This window comes from Micromys minutus (genome assembly GCF_963924665.1).
Source record: "Micromys minutus genome assembly, chromosome: 29".
Taxonomy (NCBI): domain Eukaryota; kingdom Metazoa; phylum Chordata; class Mammalia; order Rodentia; family Muridae; genus Micromys; species Micromys minutus.
The window spans coordinates 21,672,237-21,697,980 of NC_137964.1; the positions used below are offsets into that span (position 1 = coordinate 21,672,237).

General features: G+C 45.8%; 1 protein-coding gene across 1 annotated transcript in view; it reads right to left on the reverse strand.

The window, feature by feature from the left end:
- Positions 1 to 25,511, reverse strand: part of TMEM132C (transmembrane protein 132C) — a gene marked incomplete at both ends in the record, with an annotated part of 297,018 nt that extends 271,507 nt beyond the window's left edge. Inside the window, one exon of the mRNA XM_080941048.1 lies at positions 25,406 to 25,511. Within this exon, the coding sequence (XP_080797174.1) occupies positions 25,406 to 25,511 (106 nt within the window). The remainder of the gene's footprint in view (positions 1 to 25,405) is intronic.
- Between the last annotated feature and the right edge of the window lie 233 nt (positions 25,512 to 25,744).

Genomic DNA, 25,744 nt, shown 5'->3' on the forward strand with positions numbered 1-25,744 from the left:
AGAACAACTCCCAGACACCCTAGGCCATCTACCCAGAATCCTAGCATGTAGCTGGCTAGGAGGAGGCTTAAGCACACTAAAGTCATGAAAGGTGAACCATTCGTCAGGCTTTCTCTCCTGCTGACTTATGTCTGTGCACGTTTATTTTACTGCTGAATTAAAGATGCACCAGGAAAGACCCTCTCACTGGTTTTAAAAGCTGGGGCTCTGACACAGAGTTCAGCCTCACAGTAAAGGATTGCAACCTTATATTATTACAGTTTTTTCTTTGAAGGAACGTAGAGCTCAAAAGGTTATAAACAAAAGACATGATTTTAAATCTTAAAATGAAATCTGAAAGCATGCCCCACCCACTAGGAGATATTGTAATTGTGCAGAGACAGAGAGAGAGACAGACAGACAGACAAATACATACAGAGAGAGACAGAGACAGAAAGAGACAAGATTCTCACACATAAGCAAAGACATACAGGCACATACACACACACACACACACACACACACACACACACAGAGAGAGAGAGAGAGAGAGAGAGAGAGAGAGAGAGAGAGAGAGAGAGAGATGCATGCACACAGTGAGACAGTGAGAGAGGGAGAAAGGGATGGAGAATGGGAGGGTGGGAAGAGAGGAGGAGAGAGAGGGAGAGCTTGAGTCTGAGACTCAGAATCACAACCAGACCCTTTCAGTTTTAAGATGCTTCAAGCCAGTATCTACAGACAAGCAAAGTAGATGAACGCAACGGGGGAAAATGTGGACATTAATGAAGGCAAACTACCCACTATTCCAAAGATTCAGGAAGCTTATTATAGACCCCAAACCAGGTTTGAGGCCATAAATTACTCAGAGGCATGGTTGAGGAGTAATCCAATAATCCATTTATGACTTTAAGTAAATCTGGTTGCACACGGAAGCCCTTCTGAGTTTACAAACCTATAATATTTCCAGCCACTGGCCTGGCATCAGAGGGGGCCATCACATCTAGCCAAGACTGCGTGGTGTTCAAACCACAGAAAATTAACCAGGGCCAGACAGTCGATACCACATTATCCCCTTTGCTGCAGTTGCTTATTCTGTTTGTGACCATTCATTTCAAGCCAGGGCCAAGAAAAGAGTTGGCCAGTTCAACCCCTAAAAACAGACCCTTCTCACTATTGAATCCCACACATTCAAGAAGGGAGAGACCAATGTATCTTCCTCGCAATTAGAGAAAAACAAAGATGCACCTGCATCTCATGCATCCAAAATTCTTCCTAAGACTTCAGGGTACATTCAAAAACACATCTAAGTCCAGGAAGGCTCACTGAAACGCAGGGACTCTCTAAATGATACCCAAGTAAGTCTTGATATTATTCTGACATACCTATTGCTCAATAGAAGGAAGACACACAACTATTTTGAACCTAGAGAGTTTGAGAATTATTTCTCTCAGTTAAAGAAATGAGTCTTGGGCTAGAGAGGCAGTTCAATGGATAAAGGGCTTGCTACACAAGTGTTGAGTACCAGGGTTCAGACACTCAATACCCCCATACAAAGTAGCGTAGGTTTGGTATTCTTGTACTCCCAAACACTTGGAAGGTGGAGATGGAGGATCTTCAGAGCAAGATAGCTTGTCAGACTAGCCATCTCTGTGAGCCCTGGGCTCAGCAAGAAATTCTACCTCAGTAAATGTAAACAGATTGGCAAGGGAAGGCACTTGAAATTAACCCCTTTGCATACATGCAAACATATTCATGTGCACCACACACAAAGCATCTCTCTCTCTCTCTCTCTCTCTCTCTCTCTCTCTCTCTCTCTCTCTCTCTCTCTCTCTTTGCCCCCTCCCACAGAAGGGGGATGGAAGAAAGGAGGGAGGAAGAAGGAGGGGGAACAAAGAGAGGGAGGAGGAGAAAGAGGAGTCTCAAAGAACATTAATTCTTCATGTGCCCCTGATTCTACCCCAATCCTAACTGGAGACCTCTGGGACATGGTTCCAACTATTTTAAGACAGATCTACCATGCTTTCTAATGATTTGGTTTGGAAAGGCATTGTGTTCTAAATAGACCAGTGAGAAAGGAAGACAGGGCTGGGGAGGTGGGGGTTCTGAGCTCTTTCCCCCTCTTTCTCTTTCTTCTACCTCCACCTCATCTTACCTTCCTTCTTCTGACCCCCATCTTTCTCTTTCACCTGTCATTCTTTTTCCTATTTTATTCTGGCCGCCCCTCCTTGAGGCAACTAGAAGGCATTTGAGTAGCCTAGGGTGGAAAAAACACAGAATATGAAGTCAGCGGTTACATTAGAGCCAGCAGAAAGAAGGCCCTGGTATCAGACATCCCAAGAAGTAACCATTACTTTCCCTTTTCTTTGGTCTTCTCCTATATAATGAAGGGGAGAAGGAAGCAGACATAAGCCTGACAGAGTGAGGGAGAGGTCTTTGTGAATTTAAATACAAGGCAAACACTGGTTTCTCAGATGGAAATCAAGAAGTGAAAACATTAAAATATTTAAAACACAACGGTGGCATTGCTATGATCTGAATGTCTGTGTCTTTTGTATTGAAACCCTAACCTAATCTACAAGGTTATGGTGTCAGGGAGCTGGGGCTTTGGGGGAAGGTCCTGAGTGATAGGCTGGAGTCCTCGGGAATGGGATTAAGTCCTTATGAGTTAGTTTAATGTAATTTAGGATGATATGGTAAGAGTCCCAGTTATGAACTGTCTATATCTGGTTGGCCAGTAGGCATTTCTATAGATAATTATCTAAATAATGGTAATCCCTACCTGTCCACTGTGGGTGGAACCAACACAGGGGTGCTGGACTGATAGGGAGTGTTGGCATTTCTCCTAGGCTCCACCCCAGTTACCTAGCAACAGACAAGTGTGCCAGACTCAGTATGAAAGGGGCCTTTTGCTCCTTCCTCACTCTCTTGCTGTTCTTACTCCCTTTCTTCTCTCTCTGTCCCTTCTTTTCCCATTCCCCTCCCTCATTCTTTCCATGTGTTTATGGCCAGCTTCAACTCCTGTACTTTTCTTTCTCTCACTTTTTCTCTCTCTTTCTCTCTTTCTCTCTCTCACTTTTTCACTCTCTCACTTTCTCACTTTGTCACTCTCTCTTCTTGTTTTCTCTCTCTTTTTCACTTTCTCTCTCTAGCTCACTTTCTCACTCTTGCTCTCTCTCTCTCTCTCTCTCTCTCTCTCTCTCTCTCTCTCTCTCTTCATCCTTACTACTCCCTCAACTCCCCTCCCAGTGCGCTAAGTAAACTCTATACTATACTATACGATACCATATGTGGCTGGTACCTCAGGGGGAAGGGATGTCTCAGCACAGGCATCCCCTTCTCCAACAGCATACTGTACCTCTACCAAACATATTCCTGGTTTCTATGTTTTTTTTTCATAAAACACAACAGGGAGGGCAAGCTGAGCCTTATACATGGCTTAATTCATGGCCCTCTGCTCTAGACTGCAGATGTGATATGAGCACATCTTTTAAGCTCTTGCCGCTTTGACTGTGCTGCTATGATAGACTGGTATCTGGAACCATGAGCCAAATAAACGTCCTCCCTTAAGTGGCCTTTGTCAGGGAATTTTGTCACATCAACAGGAAAGGAAAGTAAGGCAGTGTATTTATTACGGGGTGCCTGGAAGCTAGACTGTAACAAGCACCTTGTTTGAGTGTAGCAGAAGGTGTTATCTGTGAACCAGGAAGCAGATCCTTGGTAAATGCTGACCAGACTGGTACCTGATCTCAGATTTCCAAACCCCAGTCCTGTGAAGCACAGGTCTGTTTTGAAGTTGCCATAGTCCTGGTATTTTTGTTGTAGTATCTCAACAAATGGACCAAGAAAAGCACCATAAGACACAGGATTGATTCCCATAATCAGATCACCACCAACTACTTCCACACTTGATCTTAGCCAAAAGGCCGAGAAGCGATCCACCAACTACTTCCAAATAACTGGTATGTTATAGTCTGCAGAACTAGGGAAGGGGACAGAGCTGTGTTTGTGGATGGGGCGTCTCACTGCCATACATCACTGGGATTAGGAGGATGCCTTGGTGGCTTTAGTAGATTTTGAAACCATGGACTGTCAAAATCATCATGAGAAGACACCAGTGTCTTGTTTCTTCATGGTTGTCCTACTGGTCTACCAGGCTTGTTCTACAAGACCATTCTTAGCAGCTTTGTGTGGGTGGCTTCCAGAAGTTGCTAGGCTGAGGTATCAGGAGCTACCTTTCCACTTCTCAGAGTGCCACCCATCCTCACTCCCCAAGGATTAAAGCTCTCATTTTATTAGTTTTGTATCTATTTATGTGTATGTTGTTCTGCTTCATGTACACCTGCATGACAGAAGAGAGCATAGGTCTTAGTCAGGGTTTCTGTTCCTGCGCAAACATGACCAAGAAACAGGTTGGGGAGGAAAGGGTTTATTCAGCTTACACTTCCACATGCTGTTTATCACCAAAGGAAGTCAGGACTGGAACTCAAGCAGATTATGAAGCAGGAGCTGATGCAGAAGCCATGGAGGTATGTTGCTTACTGGCTTGCTTCCCCTGGCTTGGTCAGCTTGCTTTCTTATAGAATCCAGGTCTACCAGCCCAGGGATGGCACCACCCACAATGGGCTGGGCCCTCCCACCTAGATCACTAGTTGAGAAAATGCCTTACAGCTGGATCTCAACTGGGGCTCCTTTCTCAGTGATAACTCCAGCTCGTGTCAAGTTGCCACAAAACTAGCCAGTACAGCATCTCTTTATAGATGGTTGTGAGCCACTATGTGGGTGCTGGAAAATGAACCCAGGACCTCTGGAAGAGCAGTCAGTGCTCTTAACCATTGAGCCACCTCTCCAGTCTGCTCTCACCAATCTTTGAAAAGTCAAGGTAGGCCACCATGCTTGTTTCATTCTGATTCCCTGGGAGATCCCCCTCATCTGAATCCCTTTTGGAAATATTCTGTGCCAAATGAAATCCAAGTGAGGTCATTAATTATGAAAATTCACAATGCATAATTATAATAATTACTCAGATCACATAAACATTACAGCACCATGAATAATTAAATAGGATCTGAGCTTTGGAGAGATTTGCTAACACAATAAAACCTAGAGAGGTGACAGGGAAGGAACAGGAGAGTCACACTCTGGTTTGCTGTGAGTGAGCTGTATTGTTATGAGGACATTTTCTTTTTCCCTTTGTCCTGAAGAATTATCCTTGACCTTATGAGGCAGAGATATAAAAGCAACAATGAGATGCCTGGAATTTTAAAGAGACTAGATCCATGTTTCAAAATGGAGATCTAGAGTTCAAGAAAGACATCTCCCCATGGTTCTGGTTTCTGCCCTCACCTTAAGAAGAAACAGCGAGTCCTGTTTTATAACAAATACACAACCACACAGAGGTACCCATGTATCCTTTTCAATTGTGTACGATGCTGACTCTTGAATAAACAGATGTTTTCAGATTTCTCTCTGGGCAGTGTGCACTCAATTTGAAAATATAACCAAGGTTTTGTTGAGGGTTTAATTTTGTGTTTACTGTAAGACATAAAATTTGTGTGCCATGTGACTTTTACTAACCACCATCAGATTTCATTAATATCTAAACCTGTGAGTGAACAACGGTGTCTGTGTGACAGAGGCTTATGAGAAGTAATTCATCTGGAGGAGCTGAGAGAGGCCTGCACTGGAGAACCCTGTGCAGAGAAGGTTAGGAATATATTAAAGATGAATCTGAAATGACACCCTTGGCTTGTTTAAATACCCCAGCCTCAGCACCTGGTGCTGCTTTGCAGGTGTCCAGTGCCCGGCACCTGGGTGGTACTGGTAGGTTATGAGGGTTGGGCTTTTGTGGGTTCTACTGGGCCTTCCTGGCCCATGGGACAGGATGACAGTCATGAGCTGTCTTTAACACAGATTAAGTTGCTTCTGCCAGCAAACCGTGATTTCCTCGAAAATCTGAGGGCCAAGGTGAAATTGTCCTCCTATAAGCTGCTGCTGCTGGATGCTTTGTGACCAAGATGAAAAAATTCATACAACTTGGCTTTTAATAAATGTCCTCTGTGTTCCCTGGGGGAGGGGGAGAATCAAGACACGAAATAAACATGAATCCTTATTTCTACAAAAAGCAGATTTCTTATCTATTATGTGGTAGACTTTCTACACTGGTGGCCCATTAAAGCAATGCACTTGTAAGCTAGAGAGATAGTTTCGGGTGGTGAAAAGCACTTGCTGTTCTTGCAGAGGAGTCAGGTTCAGTTCCCAGCATCCACATGGTGGCTCACAACTGTCTGTGACTTCAGTTCTAGACGATCTGATGACATCCTGTAGCTTCTGAACACACATGGTGCATATAACTTCATGAAAGCACATGTACATATACATAAAATAATAATTATTTAATAATGATATTGTATAAAAAGCTGGCTTAGAGCCTCCCATAGAATATATGTTCAACTGTCAGGTAAACTAAGTCTTAATTTTTTTCTTTTAGATTTTTTTATTGTACATGTATAAGGTTTTTCGTTTTTTTTTCTATTTTTCTTTTTGCCTGCATAAATGTATGCGCACCATATAAGCATCTGGTCCCTTAGGTGTCAGAAGAAGACTTTGGATCCCCTAGATGTGGAGTTCAGGGTGGTTGTGAACTACTATGTTGGTGCTGGGAACTGACCACTGAGCCACCTCTTCAGTCCCAGGTAAAATGAACTCAGCAGGCAAATAAATTTAGCTTCGAGTTTCTGCTTCATTCCAGTGATTCACAAGAAACTCAAGAGTAATTCAGAGCTGGTTTCCCTGTGTGTCACAGCCATGGTTCGCATTACCGATAACAGATACTTATAAAGTATATACTGTGTGCCTGGCATTACCCTATATAGTAGGGTTTCAATAAGGACAAGGCAACTGCATTGTCTATGAGAAACAATGCCCTGAGATGTGACTTATGATATACAGGCAATTGCTTATGTTGCTATGAGGTCTTTAAGAATGGATTGGGGGAAAAAACCCATTCAATTTTTGGAGAAATAATGTTGAGTGAGGAAGGCCGGCTCATTCCTCACTGTCTATGTTAAATCTGACAGAGAGGGAGGCTTTCTGTCCAAGGGTCTCCATCTAGGTATTTTTCCTTGTGGCTCTATCGGTCAGGATTGACCCGATTACAATCTTGAGTGTGAACATGAGGAATAAAAAGGGCTATCTTGTCAGATATTAAAAAAAATTAAAATATTAAAAAAAAGAAAGAAAGAGAAAGGAATGCAGTAGTAACTTCAATAGAGGCGCTTGAACATGAGGAAACAGCCTAGAAGGCAGTGAAAGGGTTAAGAAGATCAGGATGATGGATGTTAACTAATGGAAGGGGGCACTGCCAACCCCTCAGGGAGGAAGGACAGGGATGGTGGGGGTCCACCGGGACTAGCACCAACCACGGAGAGCAAAATGAGATGTGAGGAGAGGAGCCGCCCCAGGCAGCTGGAGCTACAGAAGATGCCGTCACAGCCCCGGCGGCTACAAGCAGCAGGAGAGAGGTGGAAATGAACGAACCACAGCGGATGCAATATCCTATATCTTCATTTCCTCATACCCCTCAACTGACTCAGGTGGAGAAGCCAAAAGGCAAGGGAACCTAGGAAGTACAGTCCTCCCACCCCTAGAGTCAGGAGCGGGAGGAGGGGTGGGGCCACGGACAGCATAGGTATTGAGAGAGCATGCCGTTGAGCTATGCGATCCTCAGCCCAGCTTGTGGAAAGAACTGGAAGCGAAGAATTTCAACTCCTCCCAAAGTCTTCATTGCCTCCCTCTGTTTCCGCTTCTCTAGCATCCCTTTCTCTTACAATGATCAGGCTTCCCTCACAGGGACGTGAGGACTGTGCACAGCCGCGCGCTTCGTCTCTGGCCACGCTCCACCCCAAAGAGGAGCATCTATCGAGGAACGAAAATGGTTTGATTTAGGTTGCTCCGCTACTGCTGGCAAATAGTGAGCTGATACAAACCCCTGCATCGCAAGGACAAAATGGTGTGCACAGCAGGGGCAGGGCTGGTCTCCCATGCCCTCCACCAACTGACCATAAGATCCTGTCCCAGGGGTGTGCTCTCAGCATCCTGAAATCTTGAAATGGGCCTAGATCATAAAAATGCCCCCCACCCCCCCACGAATCTCTAGTTCTTCTTTCTCCTTCTTCTTGTTAAAGCATTTGGTTGCAGTGTGTGTGTGTGTGTGTGTGTGTGTGTGTGTGTGTGTGTGTGTTGTAATGGCTGTACTCTGGAGATCAGAAGTGGGTGCTGGAACCCTTGAAAATGGAGTTACGCATGCTTGCAAAACCCCTTATATGAATGATGAGATTCAAACCCATGTCCTCGTGAATGAGCAGCAGGTACCCTTAGCCCCTGAGCCATCTTTCCAGCCAACATTCCTTACCCCTAATGAAGTTGCCTCGCATCTCTCTAGTCTAAAATCTGCACTACTTGACCAGGAGGGCAGCACACTCATCAGTAACACTGATAGGTTTAGTATTTGAAATCAGACACACAGCTATCAAGTTTTAATCTGAGAACATGAGTGTCATATGCATCTCAGACTCCTTGGGTAGGCTGAACATTAAAACGTATTTTAGTATTTTCTGTGGAATGAATTTGTTGTTCTTGTAGTTTATAGAAGGCAGCACATGGTCCTGAAGCAAGTGTGTCTGCCCGTGGGAGAAAGAGCAAAGTCTCTGGGTTTTCAGACTTACTTGAAAAGGGCATAGATGCAAACTTAGGAAATGTTGAATTAAATGGTAACTGAAATGGTAATAATGACTGACTAAAGTGTAAATGCCCTTAGTGGCTAAGTGAATATCACCTCGATGGTTGAGCTCCTGGCATGGTAATTTATCATTCATTCTTCACACACACACACACACACACACACACACACACACACACACACACACACACCTTGTGTGTGTGTATGTGGGAGTGGGAGGGAGAGGGAGAGAGAAGTCAGTTGTATCAAATGGTAAAGCAGATGCAGGTAAAAGGATGTTTTGCTAAAGCAAACACATGAAAGGACACATGATGTTAAGAAGGAATATAAATATGACCCAATAGACAGTGAATAATGCCGGATGGTATTGGTTCACCTTGCCGTTTGTTAATGGTCATGAGTTCATGGAAAGAAATGCACCAGAAAAAACTTCTGGTGGTGTTCTGGCAGCTTCTAGCTGCTTCTGTGGACTCAGCTGATATGGACTCACGTGGAGTTCTGTTAAGACAGACTCACATGGCCTGTTGCTGAGGAAGACCCATGGGAGGACATGTGATGTTTGAAGAGAGTATAAATAAGGGTTTGATGGGGTAGGGGAGTTGCCTAGCTGGCTTTGCAACACTTTCTTGGTCTTGAGTCTTTTTTTTTTTTTTTCACTGCTCTTCACTTCATTTAGAGAAGCATGACAGAGAACTTCTCCTGGTGTTCCTACTGGTCCTGGATGCTCCTGCTGACTCGAGCTGATTTGGCGGAAGCCTACAAGAGACCATTGTGACTGAATCCAGAACACTGTATATGCCAATCAAGCCTTCTGTCACTTTCCTGGCTTTCAGGGACTTCAGAAAGCGCTTTTCCATCTATTGGGATTAGCTTTAACTGTCAACTTGACACAGCCTAGACATTTCAGCTAAGGACTGGCCTATAGGAAAGTCTGTGGGAGATTGCCTTGTTAGTTAACTTAGGAGGTCCAGTCCACAGTGGGTGACACCAATCCCTAGACAGGTGGTCCTGCTCTGTATAAGAAAGTAAACTGAGTGTAAGCCTGTGGGTGAGCCAGCAAGTAGCCTCTTGCTACACTTCCATAACTAACTATTGTGTTTCTGGTTGGAGGTGATGCTGTATCTGTCCTCAGGTTCCCTCCCTGACATGTTCTAGGATTGTAAGTCGAAATACACTCTCTCCTTCCCTAAGTTGCTTTTGGTGAGAAGTTCTTTATCACAGCATCAGAAAGGAAACGAGAATACCATCTTTCCTGGAAGCCCTCCTTCAAAGTTCTGACAGAGGATGCAATCTGGAAGTCTAGTGTGGGGAGGAAGCAGTGGACACTAGATGTGCCTGCTCTGTCTGTACCTGGGTCCCCAGCCAGTGTTTGCCCAAGTGTGATGGTGCAGACAATGGGGGAGGAAATACAGAAGGACCTTTAAACACGCTATCAGCTATGTATTTATCTCAATAATTTTTTTCTTTGAAGAAATGCAATTAGTATGTAAAACAGTGACTCTCGGGGAAACGACTGCTTGGGGCTGAGCTCAGATGAGAAGATTTAGGACAAAAAAAAAGCTGCGTGAAGCCAGTGAATGTACAGGGGGACAGCAATGTGGCAAAAAATTACTAAGGGCCCTAGAGGGCGACTGAGAATTAGAAAACAGGATTTGAGTTACAGGTGGGTTTTCTGTCTTTGAAGGTGGAGTCTCTAAGCATAGCATCTTGTACCTGCTTTTCTGCTCTCCAAAATGCTCCCCAACTGTGTGGTTTCAATTGAACTTTGAAAAGTAACACCCTGTTTTGGGAGAAAACTCAGAAGTCATCATGAAACTAAGTAACAGCATCAAGATGCTGTTCAGTCAAACAGTGTCACAGAGTTAGAAACTTAAAAAAAAAGTGATTCCTAAACACTTGCATTTCGATTCTCTTAAAAGTTAATGGCTAGTACAGGTTGTTCCTGCATATGTGTGCAAATGTATGAATGTATATGTATGTATGTGTATGTGTGAGCATGCACACATGTATATGTGTGTATGTATCTAGGTGAGTATACATGTATGTGTATGAGTGTGCACACACATATATGTGCACATAAGCACTGACTATTTTCTCCAGAGGAGGTAAAATCAGAAACATACAGGTACATGAAGGATCAGTAAGAAGATTATTCTGTAAAGTCTGAACTCTATGGAGAGGCATACCAGACTTCACAGACTGGACCTGGGACTGATCCACCAACATATAATTGCAATTCCTAGGCAACTGTGTGGAGTCTTCTGTCATTACTCTTTGGTCAGAAAGGCCTGTTAAAATTCTCATCTAGAGGCAGGCATGGTGGCATATGACTTTAATATTGATACTCAAGAGGCAGGTGGATCTCTATGAGTTCAAGGCTACCCTAATCTACAGAGTGAGGTACAGGTCAGCCAGGCCTTCCTAGTGAGACAAGTCTTAGCAACCAAATAATAAAGAGAAAGAAGCAATTGTGGGGACACCAAGTGCTTCTGGGGCTTCTATGACAAGAAACTCTAAGTGAGAAGAAAGAAGAAGGGAGTCTTCTTCCAATGTCCTGTGAGCAGGTCCTATAGACTGACACTGAGTATATAATCTCCCAGATCCAGAAGTCAGAGGTCAGAAGTCAGGCCAATACAAAAGGAGCACAGGGTCCATTTTCAAATGGATTTGGATCAACTGTCAGGCATTCTTCCTAAACACTGGCTTTTGTCTGGGTCCATCAGAATTAGGACAAAACTAATTCTAGAAACTGCATCTGATGAAAAGACTCAGATGAACCATAAAAAATATGCATTGTGAGACCCTAACTGGGTCCAGACTCAGCATGTTTTCTATAAATGACAAGAACAGAAAAACTGGTGATGTCAGGTTGGGGACTTACATAGTTTTGACCAAAGTGATTTTAGGTAAGAGGATGCTCCTGTCTCAGAATACACTCTCTAAGAATCACACGGAGACAACTTATTTGTAAGTAGCTCAGAAAACTACATACAAACCCAAACATACAGTGTTTGGGGGGGTGATACAGAAGTTAATATGGAGAGTTAAAAAGCATATGAAATTCTTTCCAATATTTTTGCAATTTCTTTAATAAAAAACCTAAAATTATTTTTATGTGGGCATTTCATTACACACACTGGGCAGTGCTGAAAACACAGTTTTATGTGTCCAGAATAAATGTAGCAATTGTGGGGACCACTTGGGTTAGCATAAGTTGAGGAGGGCATGCTGCAGGCAAGAAGTCATGCCCAACACGCCTCACCCCCATGTCATTGTGTCAGTGTGGTGAGGTTGAGAAATGCAGAGTCAGACATTTTATAGAAAGAGAAATCCAAACAGATTATCAACCAACAGCAGAACTGAAGTCGTTGCACTACCTAGAAGTCAGCACTACTTGGTAGCAATGGCATTGTCCTGAGTCTTTGTTCTGACTTGTCCACTGTTACTCATTCTATACCATGTCTGTCAACATGCTGTGATCCTGTCCAGCGGACACCAACACAATGTGCCCATCATTCCTCTCTCTCCTCTTATACTGCCAACACAGTTCCTCTTCTATGAAGGCTGTTCTTCGAGTTCCAGCAATGTAGACTTGATAACATTCTAGCTTCCATTCAGTTGTTGTGATAAAACACCACGTCCCAAAGCTACTTAGGAGAGGGAAAGTCACATCTGGCTTACAATTCTAAGACAAAGTCAATTATTGATGGGGAAGAAGCCATGCAAGAACCTGAAGCAGAAACCATAGAGGAACACTGCTTGCTTACAGATTCGTGCTTAGCTAGCTTTCGTGTACAGCCTAAGATCATCTGCCTAGGGAATGGTGATGCCAACTGTGGACTGAGCACTCCTACATTAACTAACAGTCACACACACACACATACCATGCTTACAAGTAAATCTTATCTAAGCAACTCCTCAAGTGAGGCTCTCTTCTCAAATGACTGTAGGCTGTGTCAAGTTGACAATTAAGTCTAATCAGGACATATGGGAATTGCAATATTTGTGTGGCTCCCAGTGTTGTGACACCATGTGACAATCTAACATGGGACACTAAGAATGTCTCATCATCTCCACTCAATGTAGTTGTCAATAGCAGAGATAAAAACCAGCTATTTTGAGGACATAAAAGCAATGTCATGGCTCCTTCCCTGCAAACTGCATCTGGGGCACTTAGCAGCAACAAGCACAGCTGGATATGAGATTTTGTTTTCTAAATACCATTCAACAATACACGTAACTGACCCGAGTCCTAGTCCAGGATATGGGAAGTACAGATAAGCCCGAAGAATCTTAAATCTAAAAAGCAGAACGGTTTAAAAAACAACAAAGACCTGTCAAAATGACACAGACCTTACTACACAAATGACTCCCATGGCCAAATTCACAGCATTTTCAACATCAAAATAAACAGGGGGCAGTAATAAAATAAAATGGGTACATGAGGAATCTGGACTCAAAATAAAAACCTGAAATTCTACCAAGAAGTGAAATAAATTTGGGGTCTCCATATACCTTTGTTATAAAAATATGTATTGATTAAAAAAGACTTAGAAGCCTTCATAGCAAGAGAGTGTAGAAGAAATCACCCTGATCACATAGCCAGAGTAAGCAACTCTTGAAGAGGATTGCTCATCTGAACAGCCTGATAAATGACAGTAGTTACTTTTCCCCACTGTTGTGATAAAATACCTCATCAAAACAACTCCAGGAAAGGTTTATTATGAAGTCACACTTTTGAGGGACAGCCCATCATGGTGGGGAGGGAATGGAGCAGGAGAGTGAAGCAGGTGATCACACTGCATCCACAGTCAGGAAAGAGGGGGTGATTGATGCTGTTCATCCCACTTTCTCTTTTTGATACCATTCAAGACTCCAGCATAGGGGATGGTGCCGCCCAGAGCGGGCAAGTCTTCTCACTTCAGGAAAACCTCCGTAAAAATGCCCTCACAGAAGTGCGGCTCCAGACTGAACCTTCAACAGTGTCAAGGTCATGAAACTCAAAGAAAAGGCTGAGAAAAGTAAAGAAATATGACAAGGGTGGAGAGATGGCTCAGTGGTTAAGAGCACTAATTGCTCTTCCAGAGGACCTGCGTTCAGTTTTTTATCACCCACATTGGCAGCTCATAACTACTTGTAATTCTAGCTCTGGGGATCTAGCGTCCTCTTCTGGCCACTGTGGTACTGCACTCAGGTGCATAGCCACCCACATAGGTGCACACAGTACACACATAATTTTAAAAAATAAATGAGCAAATAAAAAGAAATCAGGACAACTAAATAGCACATGAAGTTCTGAGGTCAATTGTTACAAGGAACAGCATTAATCCAAAGGAAGCAACACCTTGGGTCTGAGGACTAGATGGGCTATTGGAAGGATGAGAATTCCCCAATTTCAATATTTTGTTATAGCTTTGTAAGAAAATGTCTTTGCTTTTAGGAAAAATCCAGGTGCATTTGGAGTGCTTCACTGCAGCTTTGGCTGTTAATTGGTTGGGAGCCTCTGCCGGGCCATGGCAAAGGACACAATTATATGACCATGTGAATTGGGTGAGTGAGAGGTTTCCCATCTCAGAGGCAGCTGGTGTTGCCTGGAGGTGGTGGGCATTTAGAAGAAAGGACCTTTCCCTGTGGGTTGATCATCATTTCTGGAGAGGTCAACAGCCCCCCAAACCCAAGTGATGGTGTTATTGGAGAACAGAAGAATGAGATTGAGATGCCAAAGAGAGAAAACTCTTCCATGCCCAGAACCCAGTCCCTGGTGACCCTCTATTAGCCAGGGCTATCCAGGATCAGAATCAATAGGTGTACACAGGGAGGCTTGTGTTGAAGAACTGACTCACATGAAAACAGAAGCAACTGGGGTCAACAGCTTCAGGGGAATCCAAAGCTGGAGTTGCATTCATTGGGGAGGCCATTCTGTTAGTACCACGAGGACTTCACTTCCTTAGATGGGGGCCATTCATATCCAAGAAATCCTTATATGTCCTCAAAGTCTACCCATGTAAACATTAAACTCATTCTTTAAAATCCCCAAATAAAACCCAGAATAATATCTGACCAGATATCTGAGTTCTGTGGCTCAGCCCCATTTATTGGGGCTGAACTTAGCCAAAGCAGAACTGAAAACCTCAGGAGTTGGGGGAGGTGCCTTTATAGACTGGGGGAGGGAGCTTTGCTAAAGCCACTAAGCATCTCTCCTCCCAGATGCAGTGTTCTAGGGCAGGGCCATAGCCCAGGCATCAACTGAACAGCAGAATGAAAGGGTGGAGGCCGGTTAGGAAAGGGTACTTTTACCAGGACGTGTATATTCAGGATGAAAATGTTTGGGTTTGAAGAGAAATGAGAAAAGTATGCTGTGAGTCAATTCATTAATGAAATGGGAACCCCGGGGCTGTGTACTGACCTAAAACATTTACATAAGTTGAAGGAACAGAACACACTGCTACTCAGAAAACCAAAGATGCTACATAAACCTGGGGCAGAACAAATCGCCCCAGATGGAGACTTCTCCCGGGGTATGAAGATGGCAATGGGAGCCTTGGGGACTGCTTGTATATATCCAAGGTTTTAGGAATCCAAACACAGTCCTTTGTAGTCCTGGGTGGAAGAAAGGGGGAGATGGGCAGTGATCCTTCCATCCTGCAGGGAGGGGCAGTGATGAAGAGCCTGATCCACAGCCAGAGCTGGAGTCATGCCAGATGGGTGAATGAATGGATGGATGAATGAATGATTTCCAAAGCAAACAGAACCCATTGAGTGGGAGGATGTGTGGGGTGATGGGAGAGAGAGACTCGGTCAATTTGGGGTATCATTCTTCAGTTATTAGACACATTTTCTTTTTGACATAAGAGTTGCTTACTGGCCTAGAACTCACTGATTTGACCAGGCTAGCTGGCCATCGAGGCCCAAGGATCTTCCTAGCTCTGATTCTATGACACTGAGATACAACCCCTCCACACAGAGTTTTCTCTGTGGGTTCTGCGGAAATCAATCCTCAGTCCTTAAGCTCCCGTGGCAAGCACTTAACTTAGCCTTCCCATCATTCCTGGAGACACCTGGGGAGTGGCTTCATATGCACAAGCATGAGAATCCAGCTGACATCCTTCCATCCCACCCCCACCCCTGGGAAGGAGGCTTCTCTGCCTTTTCCATTTTCATTTGGCTTTTATTTCTTTGCTGTGAGACACACAGCTTCCACATCTAGTCCCCTTGTACTGTCCTTTGAAACACCCTCCCCTTTTAAAGAAGACATTTATTACATGTGGATAAATGTTTTGCCTGAATTGAACATGTGTGCAGTACCCCACATGAACCAGAAGAGAGCATTGGATCCTCCCGAGTTGAGACAGTTGTGAGCTACCATGTGGGTGCTGAAAACTGAACCCAGGTCCTCTCCAAAAACAGTCAGTGCTCTTGACCCCTGAGCTGCGTCTCCAGCCTCAAATCTCTGCGCATCTTCCTTCTTGTGACACTCCGTCCTAGTGATTAGAATGGAGCTAAACTTGTGCCTCAAGCTCCAGAGAATGACTCAGCCAATCAGAAACTCCCATATCTGCCCCCTTAACACTAAAAGGCTCAAGTGTGGGTAACTACTGTCAAGCAACCCATTCCTGAACGTTTGAAATTCATTTAAGAAGTCGCTGTCTTTGAGCTGGGTGCGCTGTATAGAAGGGACATAAGGATCAGGTGTGCTTAAAGAGACAGAGGCAACTGCCCCACAATGAAGCCAAAGCCACCCAGAGAAGACAAAGAGCATCCTGTGCCATTGCCCGACTCCTGGATCCAACTGCCCCTGAAGCCCATAAGGATCCTTCAGTTTGCAAAGATGGAGGGTCTTGTTGGGTTTTGTTGCTACTGTTTTTTTTCTTTTCAACTGAAGAAGGATAACTGAAAACTGAGTAACTCCATTCTCACCCACAGTCACCACCACACAGGAGCAGGGAAATGGCCTCAGTAGCTAAACACAGAATCATTGCTTCCTGTAAATACAAAATGATGAAACAATGTTTCTAAGGCTGATACTATTCAGAGTAAGTGTGTGTGTGTGTGTGTGTGTGTGTGTGTGTGCGTGCATGAGTGTGGGTGTGATTGAGCACCAGATTTCTTGTTTATTTTGCGGGTTTTCTAAAAATCATTGGTAAGATGTAATTCAATAAGAGTAAAAATTAGCATTGTGTGTGTGTGTGTGTGTGTGTGTGTGTGTGTGTGTGTGTGTGAGAGAGAGAGAGAGATTGAGCACCAGATTTCTTGTTTATTTTGTGGTTTTTCTAAAAATCATTGGTAAGATGTAATTCAATAAGAGTAAAAATTAGCATTGTGTGTGTGTGTGTGTGTGTGTGTGTGTGTGTGTGTGTGTGTGTGTGTGTATACTAGACAAGGGGACTATCGCCAAAGTTCCCTTAGTTTGAGAATATAAGAAATGTTTAGTGCTTCAGAGTCCCTAATGGGTCACCACATGCCAAGGCAGGTTAACACTACATTAATATTTTCATATATATAGTAAGGAGACACAAGGGAAGGCAGTTATTATAATTAAAGACAGGGGAATCGTTTAGCAAAACAAACAAAGAAGAGTCTGTTGCAGAATGGATGAGAAAAGTAACTAAGAGGCATAGCCTGGGGCTGTTCTGACCACTTTGATGGTCCTGAAAACTCAGAGGCAAGCTAGTGTTCAAGAAAGGAAATGATAATGGCAGTGGACAGTTCTCTCCCATGGGATGGGTCTCAAGTTGGGCCAGTCATTGGTTGGCTATTCCTTCAAGGTCTCTGCCTCTGTTGCTTACCTTTGGGTCTCCTTTCCCTTGTCAGGCCTCAGGGGGAGAGAATGCATTTAGTCCTCCTGTGACTTGATGTACCAGGGCAGTGTGGTACCCACGGGGGATTGGGATGTAAAGTGAATAAATGAATGGAACACCAAAAACCAAAGGAAGTGTTGTGGGTAATGGTGGCGGCTGATGTTCTTAAGAACAGCACAAACCTCCATCCTCCACCCCGCTGTCTGTGACATAGGTGCACTTCACTGAATCTTTTTCTTTCCTTCTGATATCGCTAAGTGCGCTGTTGTGTTTGTTTCAGCGATCATGCTCAGGCCTTTCACAAACATCCTGGTGTGATGAGACTGCCGTCCATCATTCTTCCTGGTAGTGTTAACAGGACCAATTACAACAGCAAGTGTTCTGAACTCTTCTACCTACCTGTGATGGCTTGATGGCCCTGGAAGATAACATCTCGGAGCCTGTGAGCATATCCTTACTTAGGAAAGGGTCCTGTGGATGCTGTCACATTGAGAACTGCAAACACCCTGGGCTAGGGTAGGCCTTGCATTCAATGTCAATTAGCCTTATAAGGCAGCGTGGGAGGGGTGGGGAGATGGCTCAGGGAGTGCAGGGCTTGCCTTTCGAGCACAGAGACCTCAGTTTGATGTTTGATGTTTCAAAACCTGTATGAGAGGCTAGATGTGGCTGTTTGTGATTGCTTTTCCAGTGCTGAGGAGGCAGAGACGAGGTGGATCTCTGAGGTCCAGCCCGAGTCCCAGGTCAGTGAGATGGTTGGTGTCTTATAATACAAATAAAAATCACCTGAGGAATGACACACGTGGTTGATCCCCCCCCTTACCCCTCCTATTCTATACACAAAGATGGAGGAGAAGGAACCTACTCAGGAGCTAGCCACAGAGGGTCCACAGAGGCTGAGAAGGGGATGATGCGACCACCAAGCCAGGGAACAGTAGAGATACCAGAAGATGGAAGAGTCAAGAAAGCATCCTCCCTAGGCACTCAGGAAAAGGTACCATGATTTTGTACTCTGGATCCAAGAGAGAACTGAGTCTCTACCTTAGGCTATATATATATATATATATATATATATATATATATATATATATATATATATATATATTAGGGGACACAGAAGCTGCCCCCCCCCCGTGTGGTATCCTGTCATGCCAGCCCTAGGAGACAGATACCACGTCTTAGCTCATGCTTCTTTGTCCTGAGGACATAGGAAGTAGGTCCGAGTCTTCCTACCATAAAATATGGGGCTCACAACAATCGTGCTGATGGTAGCTGCACTGGGACGAGGTCTCTGCACTGGGAGGAACACACCATGGATTTTGTGTATAGCATCGACCCACCCACTTCAGGTAACAAATGTCTCTATGGTTTCCCTCTGGGAGAGATACTCCGATTGAATATGGCATGGTGTGGCTATCAGTCAGACTGTCCTATCTGATTCCAATCAGCAGTTCTCAACCTTCCTAATGCTACAACCCTTTCATACTCTGCCTATGTTGTAATGAATCCCCCTGAGAAAAACATTATTTCATTGCTATTTCATAACCATAATTGTGCTAATGTTACAAATCAGAGTGTAAAGACCTTATATACAGAATACCTGCTACATGTGCCCCGTGGAGTCTTGACCCACACAGGTTGAGAACCATGTCTCTAGATGGAGGTCTCCTCTCTGATTGAGCCACTGCCCATGGACTTGGCAGAATAACTGAAGATTTTAGGCAGCTCTTCAGTTTGATTTGTAGTCTACAAATAGAACCTAGGGTCCCCTAGGAGGCCCTATCAAGGAGCTACATCCCTAATTCTGGGGAGCTTCTAAAAAAATAAAAATTAACACACACACACACAAACACACACAGAGACTCTCAGTTCAGTCTAGCCCTGAGTGTCTTCATCCCCATAATCTACAACCTGAACCAGAGACAAAAATCACTCACAATGACTGAAGTTCCCACTGCATCTAAGCAATGATGCCCTGTAGGAGGCAGGTATTTTTGATAGCCACAGGGACCCCACAGCGGGCTGCATGCTGTGCCTGTGAAACCTCCAGATTTCTCTCTGTGCAGTTTCTCCAGGAATGGGCAGAACTGAGATCCAGAATGCAACTGCCCTTTTAGGGCAATGAAGTCTGACCCCAATTAGCGCATAAGTGACACTTCTCCACATGGATCAAAGGACATGAGTCTTATGTAGAAAGGACATCAAAATCTTTGGTGGCTTCAGGATTCCAACCATTTCAGAGTCCTAATGTATTGCTAGCAACTGCCACGGGGAAAAGGATGTGCGTGCGCTGCAAAGGATGGAATATCGGTCTCTGAAGAGTTGCATGACCCATTCTCTTGGAAATTTTGCTAACTCAGACTCAGTATTGACCTTCCTTGTCTTCTAGAGGCAGCAACTTCCAAATCCCCAGGGTGCTTAAACAAGAGAACTGAGTAAAGGTAGGAGTCAGAATAGAGACCCACAGGGAGAACAGCATCAGGATGTCCAAAATGCCTGCTCAGAAACAAGCGCCAGCTGATTCAATGTGATTTTTCACCCTCCAAGAAAACTACCCCAACAATCCTTAATCAACAATTCTCTTAGTGACACCTAATACACAAAAGTGCACGCACTTCAAAATGATTCTGTGTAGAGAAAAAGAAAACACTCTTTTAAGATTAGTATAAAGCCTACAGAGCAGGATAATGCAGCTTGAATATAGGCTTTGATGAATTAGAGATGCAGTTTTGTAAACCTTAGGGCAATGGGTAAAACTGAACAGGAAACACAAATGAGCCCATAAAGATGAAATGGAATTACCGAAAACGCTTAACCCTACAGCAGAAAAGGGCACAGGGAGAGTAAGGAGCAGGAGGAACTGGAAGCGAAGCAGTGTGCAGTGTCGGCTCCTAACGTAAACATGCAGGTTATTACATTACATATAAATGGTGTGAAACGTGGTGAAAAGGCAGAGATTAGCATATTGGATAGACAAAGGAAAGCCTCAACAGTATGTTCCTCGTAAACCAACAACAGTAAGTATAAAAGACAATGACTTGGGGCTGAAGACATGGCTCATTGGTTAAGAGTACAGGTGTTCTTCCAGAGGACCTGGATTTCATCCCCAGCACCAACATGGCAGTTCCCAACCTTCTGTAGCTACAGTTGCAAGGGACCTAACACCCTCTTCCGGCCTCCGAGGGCACTGATCTCACATGTACTTGATCGCCCCAGTGTCTTGAGATTCTTGTGACCTTCCTTGGCTCAAGGGATGATTTTCTAGAACTGGCAACCAAAACACAACGGTTAAGAGGATTTTTCAGTACAATTTAAAATCTGATTTTCCCACGGCAATTGGAGAGAAACATGTTCCAGATACAGTTTGATAAGGATTCGTGTCTAGAGCACAAGCTGCCTGAAAGGCCACCAGTAAGAAAGTAAACAACCAAAATTTTAAAGTGGGTATGCGATATTTGAAAGGGTCATTTCTCCAAAGGAGATGCACAGATATCCATGAACCCAAAGGACACTCCACCTTATACGTCAGAAGAATGAGAATAAATAAAACCCCAAAGAAGTTAAGAAAACATAAGATATGAGAACATCCTACTGAGGGGCTGTGAGAGGGCTCAGCAGATAAGGCAGCTTGCTGCCAAGCCTGAGAATCCGTGAGTTCTGCCTCCAGAATCCACAGGGTAGAAACGAGAGAACCTAGTCCTCTGGGTGACCTCCATGTGTGTGCACCTACACAGACACAGACACACACACACACACACACACACACACACACACACACACACACACAAAGAGAAAATAATCTTGAAAACCCCAAGATCACGTGTGATGGTGATTGTGCACACCTTTAATCCCAGTACTTGGGAGGCAGATCTCTGTGAGCTGAAGACCAGCTTGGTCTACAGAGTGGGTTCCAGGAAAGCCAAGACCACACAAGAGACCCTGTCTCCAAAACTCAACAACCAAAGAACCAACTAACCATGCAACCATCCAACAACAACAAAAGCCCAAAATAATTTGTAGTAATTGGCTACTGAAACAGGCAGACAAAGCCCAAACACCAGTGATACCTAGTGCCATGGACCATACAAAATGATCTGGCTGAGGGGAAACTAAATGTCCAAGTTACCAAATTACTCAGCATCACCCCAAGGCCTAAATACTCATCTAGGGGGAACCCATGCCACCCAAAAACCTGTCTGTGAATATTTACATCTTTTTCATAATTGCTAAGACCCAGAGTCCTTCAAATATCCTTCGTTTGAGCAACCACCAAACTGTGGAAGCCACTCGAGGGAATATTACTCTGCACTGAAAAGGGAATGCCTGGTGCCACTGAGGCAAAGCTGACTTTAGAATGCATTGTGCTGATTCGACAGCAACAGATCGGAAAGGCAGGCATGGTATGAGCCCATCACGGTGTTGTTCTGAAAACAGGAAAAGTCCAGAGACCAAGAATCATGTGTCAGGGACCATGGGTGGAGGAAAGAGACAGTGAAGGTGATCCAAAAGTTGTCAAAATTTGTGTTTGTCAAAGTTTATATCTACTTTAAATGGGCAAATTTCATTAATAAACATGGCTTTAGAATGAAGGAGATAACCAGGATCTGATGGGATCATTCAGTGGTTAAGAGCACTGGCTACTCTTCCAGAAGATCTGAGTTCAAATCCCCAACATCCACATGGTAGCTCACAACCATCTGTAACTGCAGTTCCAGGGGGATCCAACACCTTCTGGCCTCCAATCAAACTGTACATATGGTACACAGACCTACATTCGGGCAAACACTCACACACACCAATAAATAAATAAGCCTATGTATAGCCTGTAGCAAATAGAAGATTATTTCTTGTAATTTACTCGGAAAAATCTGTATGTGGTTCAGTCTAGCCTGGGTATCTGACACAGCTATTTCAGAAACAGTGGGTTTTTAAACAAGACTTCTCCCATTTTTTTTCAGGCTATAAATGTATTTTTTACTTAATTATATAATACAGTCACACAAATTCTCCCATTAAAACAAGCAAACACGCTGAAAATCTGCCCAGTCTTTGCAAGCGTTGTGTGGACAGTCTACGTTTGATGAGAGCCCGGCAAGTCAAAGCCGGATGGTGCATCAGTGGGGTTGCCAGGGACCTCTGAAGAGCTGACACAGATGAGGATGTTGTGTGATGGATGAGAGAGGGTGGGTGTGCATGTGGGTGGAGTTGCTGGTCCTCAAAGACAGCATGGCTGGGGACAGGGGAGAAGAACCCTTCTCACCCTGAGGTCCCTGATAAGTCCCAGAGTACTAAGAGGCCAAAGAAGTGTTTATCCATCCATCCATCCATCCATCCATCCATCCTTCCATCCATCCATCCTTCCATCCATCCATCCTTCCTTCCTTCCTTCCTTCCTTCCTTCCTTCCTTCCTTCACCAACACTGATCTTGAAGCTATGTCTGTTCTCTAAAGCCTCTTCTAACTGAAGGCTCCCGTGCTCCGTGCACCGTCATTGACGAGACCCGTGGCAGCCATGTATACAGCCTGCAGCCCACACCTTCATAGATGCCTCTGTCCACCTCGCAGTGCGCACGACTTAATAACGGTGGACCTTCAAACATGGTCCAGTGAACTGAAATCCACGGCCCAAACCAATCTTCTCTGCCCACCCTCCCCCCCCCCACACCCAATCAGAAGCCATCACACAAACCCTCCTGAAGGTCTCAGCCCACAACCCCTTCCACCTGCCTTGGAGGGTTGACAGGTATATCAGGTGTTTCAGTTCAAGGAAGAAGGGTTAGGGAGAGATTCCGTCCTTTCAACGCTGTCCTATTTATGGAAACCCCCGAGAACAACTATGTTTTCTGCAACCCCTAATGTGTTGCAAAGCTTCAGCATTAACCGTCAAACACACACACACTTGGGTGGTTGCTGATGACTGGACAGATTTTCAAGGTCCCAGAAACCTGCACAAGACCCTTGTATAGACAAAGTCCCTTGTGGCATAGCTGTTATTATTTTTTAAAAAGACAGTGGGAATTTAAGCAAGGGCGAGGAGTTTGTTTCTGTAAAACATGCGGTGGGGGGAGCGGGGAGATGGCTCAGGGGTAGTATACAGGAGGACCGGAATCCCAGCCCCAGGAAACAGAAAAGCCAGGTAGGTGGAGCAGGCTGGCTTCCCGACGCTGAGAAGGCAGTAAGGGACAGTTCAGGGGCTCGCTGGCTAGAAGGCTAAGCCTAATGAAGGAGCTCCCCGCCAGATGAGAGGCCCTGTCTCAGAAAAACCTCGGTGGAGACGGACTGCGGAAGACAGTGAGGGTTGATCGCCTGTCTCCACACACAGGTGCGAACACACACCCGCTTGCACGCGCACGCACGCACGGGCGCGACATCTTAACAGAGTAAACACCAGGCTGAGTTAGGAAAACACCGGGAGGAACTGTACCTTTCATCAGCCACACAAAGTGAAAACACATTTGGCAGACAAGGCTTCCAGAGCCAGCTTTAGAAGCCCCACATGGAGAAGCCTAGCAAATCCAGGTGTCTTTTGGGGGGGGGGGTGGAGCTTTGCATCACACGAGTTTTCCCAGCCCCGCAATCACAATCTGCCAGCCCCACCCCAGCGCCTTCAATCGCCAGCCCAAGGTCTAAACCGGCCACCTCAATAACCGCCGCTTCTTGGTCAGAAGCGAAATCTGGATCTTTTTCTTTCTAACTGCTCATTAAGCCATTTGGTGATCAGAATCCGCGGGGAGATGTGTGCCCAGAGCTGCCTCTGGTCTAATAGCAGAACACAGGTAAAGGCTCCAGAATTTTTGCTCTGGGGGGGGGGGGGAATTCCTAACGACCTCCCCCACTCCCAGTTTACCTGGGCTCTGGGCAAACAGGAGCCACTGGAAGGAAGCACAGCGTGCTTATCTGGGAGATGCTCCTCGAGGAAGGGGCATCCCCTGGTTTCATATGGTGGAGTAAGGACTTTCTGTGAAGCAAATTCTACTTTTTAACGCCAATTGTCAACTTGTCTTCCCAGATATGTTTCCAGCCCAGCCCTGGAGCCCCGGGCAGGAGAGAGCGCTTGACATCTGCGCGGGGCGGATTAGAGAGAATCCTCAGCCCAGTCCGTGTCAAAGGCTGAGCTCGAACCCGCCTCTCTGCAGGAGGGCTTAGGACTCCGCGGAACATCCGGGCATAACCCACCGCACGCAAAAAAAAAAAAAAAAAAAAAAAAAACCCCGCCAAGGCGTCCCCGCGACCGCACCCCGCGGCTCGCGGACTCTTAAGTGCTTGAAGCCAGCGGCTCCGAGCTTCCAGCCCTGTCCGCCGCCGACCCGGCTCACAGAGTGTAATAATAATAGGACTTAGCGACCGTAAGCGGCAACGAGCGCTCTGGCCAGACTGCGTCAGCCGCTTTGCACAAGTCCCCAGAAACCTGCAGAGTCCTGGTTCCCACGCTCCCCCCCACCCCCCGGAGCAAAGGACCGAAGTGTGAGCCTAACGGCGGAGTCGCTGGAAGCCAGAGCGGTCCGATGCCTTCAACGCCACCACTCGGTCTAATGTGGGGCGGAAAGTCCCGGGTTTCTCCAAAGCTGGGGAAGGGGCTGCGGGAAACCGGGGTCCTCCCCGAGTCCCGCAGCTGCACCTAGTGCTGGGTGTGCAGCCCAGACCCAGAGTCCTGCAACCACGCCCCCACCCACCTCCCGGCTTTCCCGGAGGGAGGCAGTAGGGCTTCAGGGTGGGCTGCCGCGGCGGATCCCTAGCCGCTGCTCAAATGCTCCAAGCTGAGGCCGGTGCCTACTGTCTCTGTAGCTGGAGGCTCAAGGTGGGACCCGGGTCTCGCGCCATCCTCTCCACCCTCTCCCCGGCTTTCCCGCAGCCCGCTGGGGGACCCAGCGGTCCCCGCTAGAGCCCTTCTTACCTTGGCCCAGCAGCGTGGCCAGCACCAGGCTCAGCGCCCCGTACAGCGCAGCCCGCCTCGGGGCCGCGCCCTCGGAGCGCATCGTGGTCGCTGTCACGCCACCCATCGCTAGCCCGGGGCTCGCGCCGGTTGCCCCATGCCCGGGGCCGCCCCAGGCAGCGCTCCGGCTCTGGCGGCTGCTCGAGAACGGGTCCGGACAACTTTTCTCTTCTCCGGCTGCAGACGCGGTCCTGCTGATACCGCCCCCAGGCCCGCCCACTTCGGGACCGCCCACTATACCCTCCGGATCCGCCCACCTCCGGCCCCCGCCCGCGGCGGGATGGATGGATGGAGGATGCT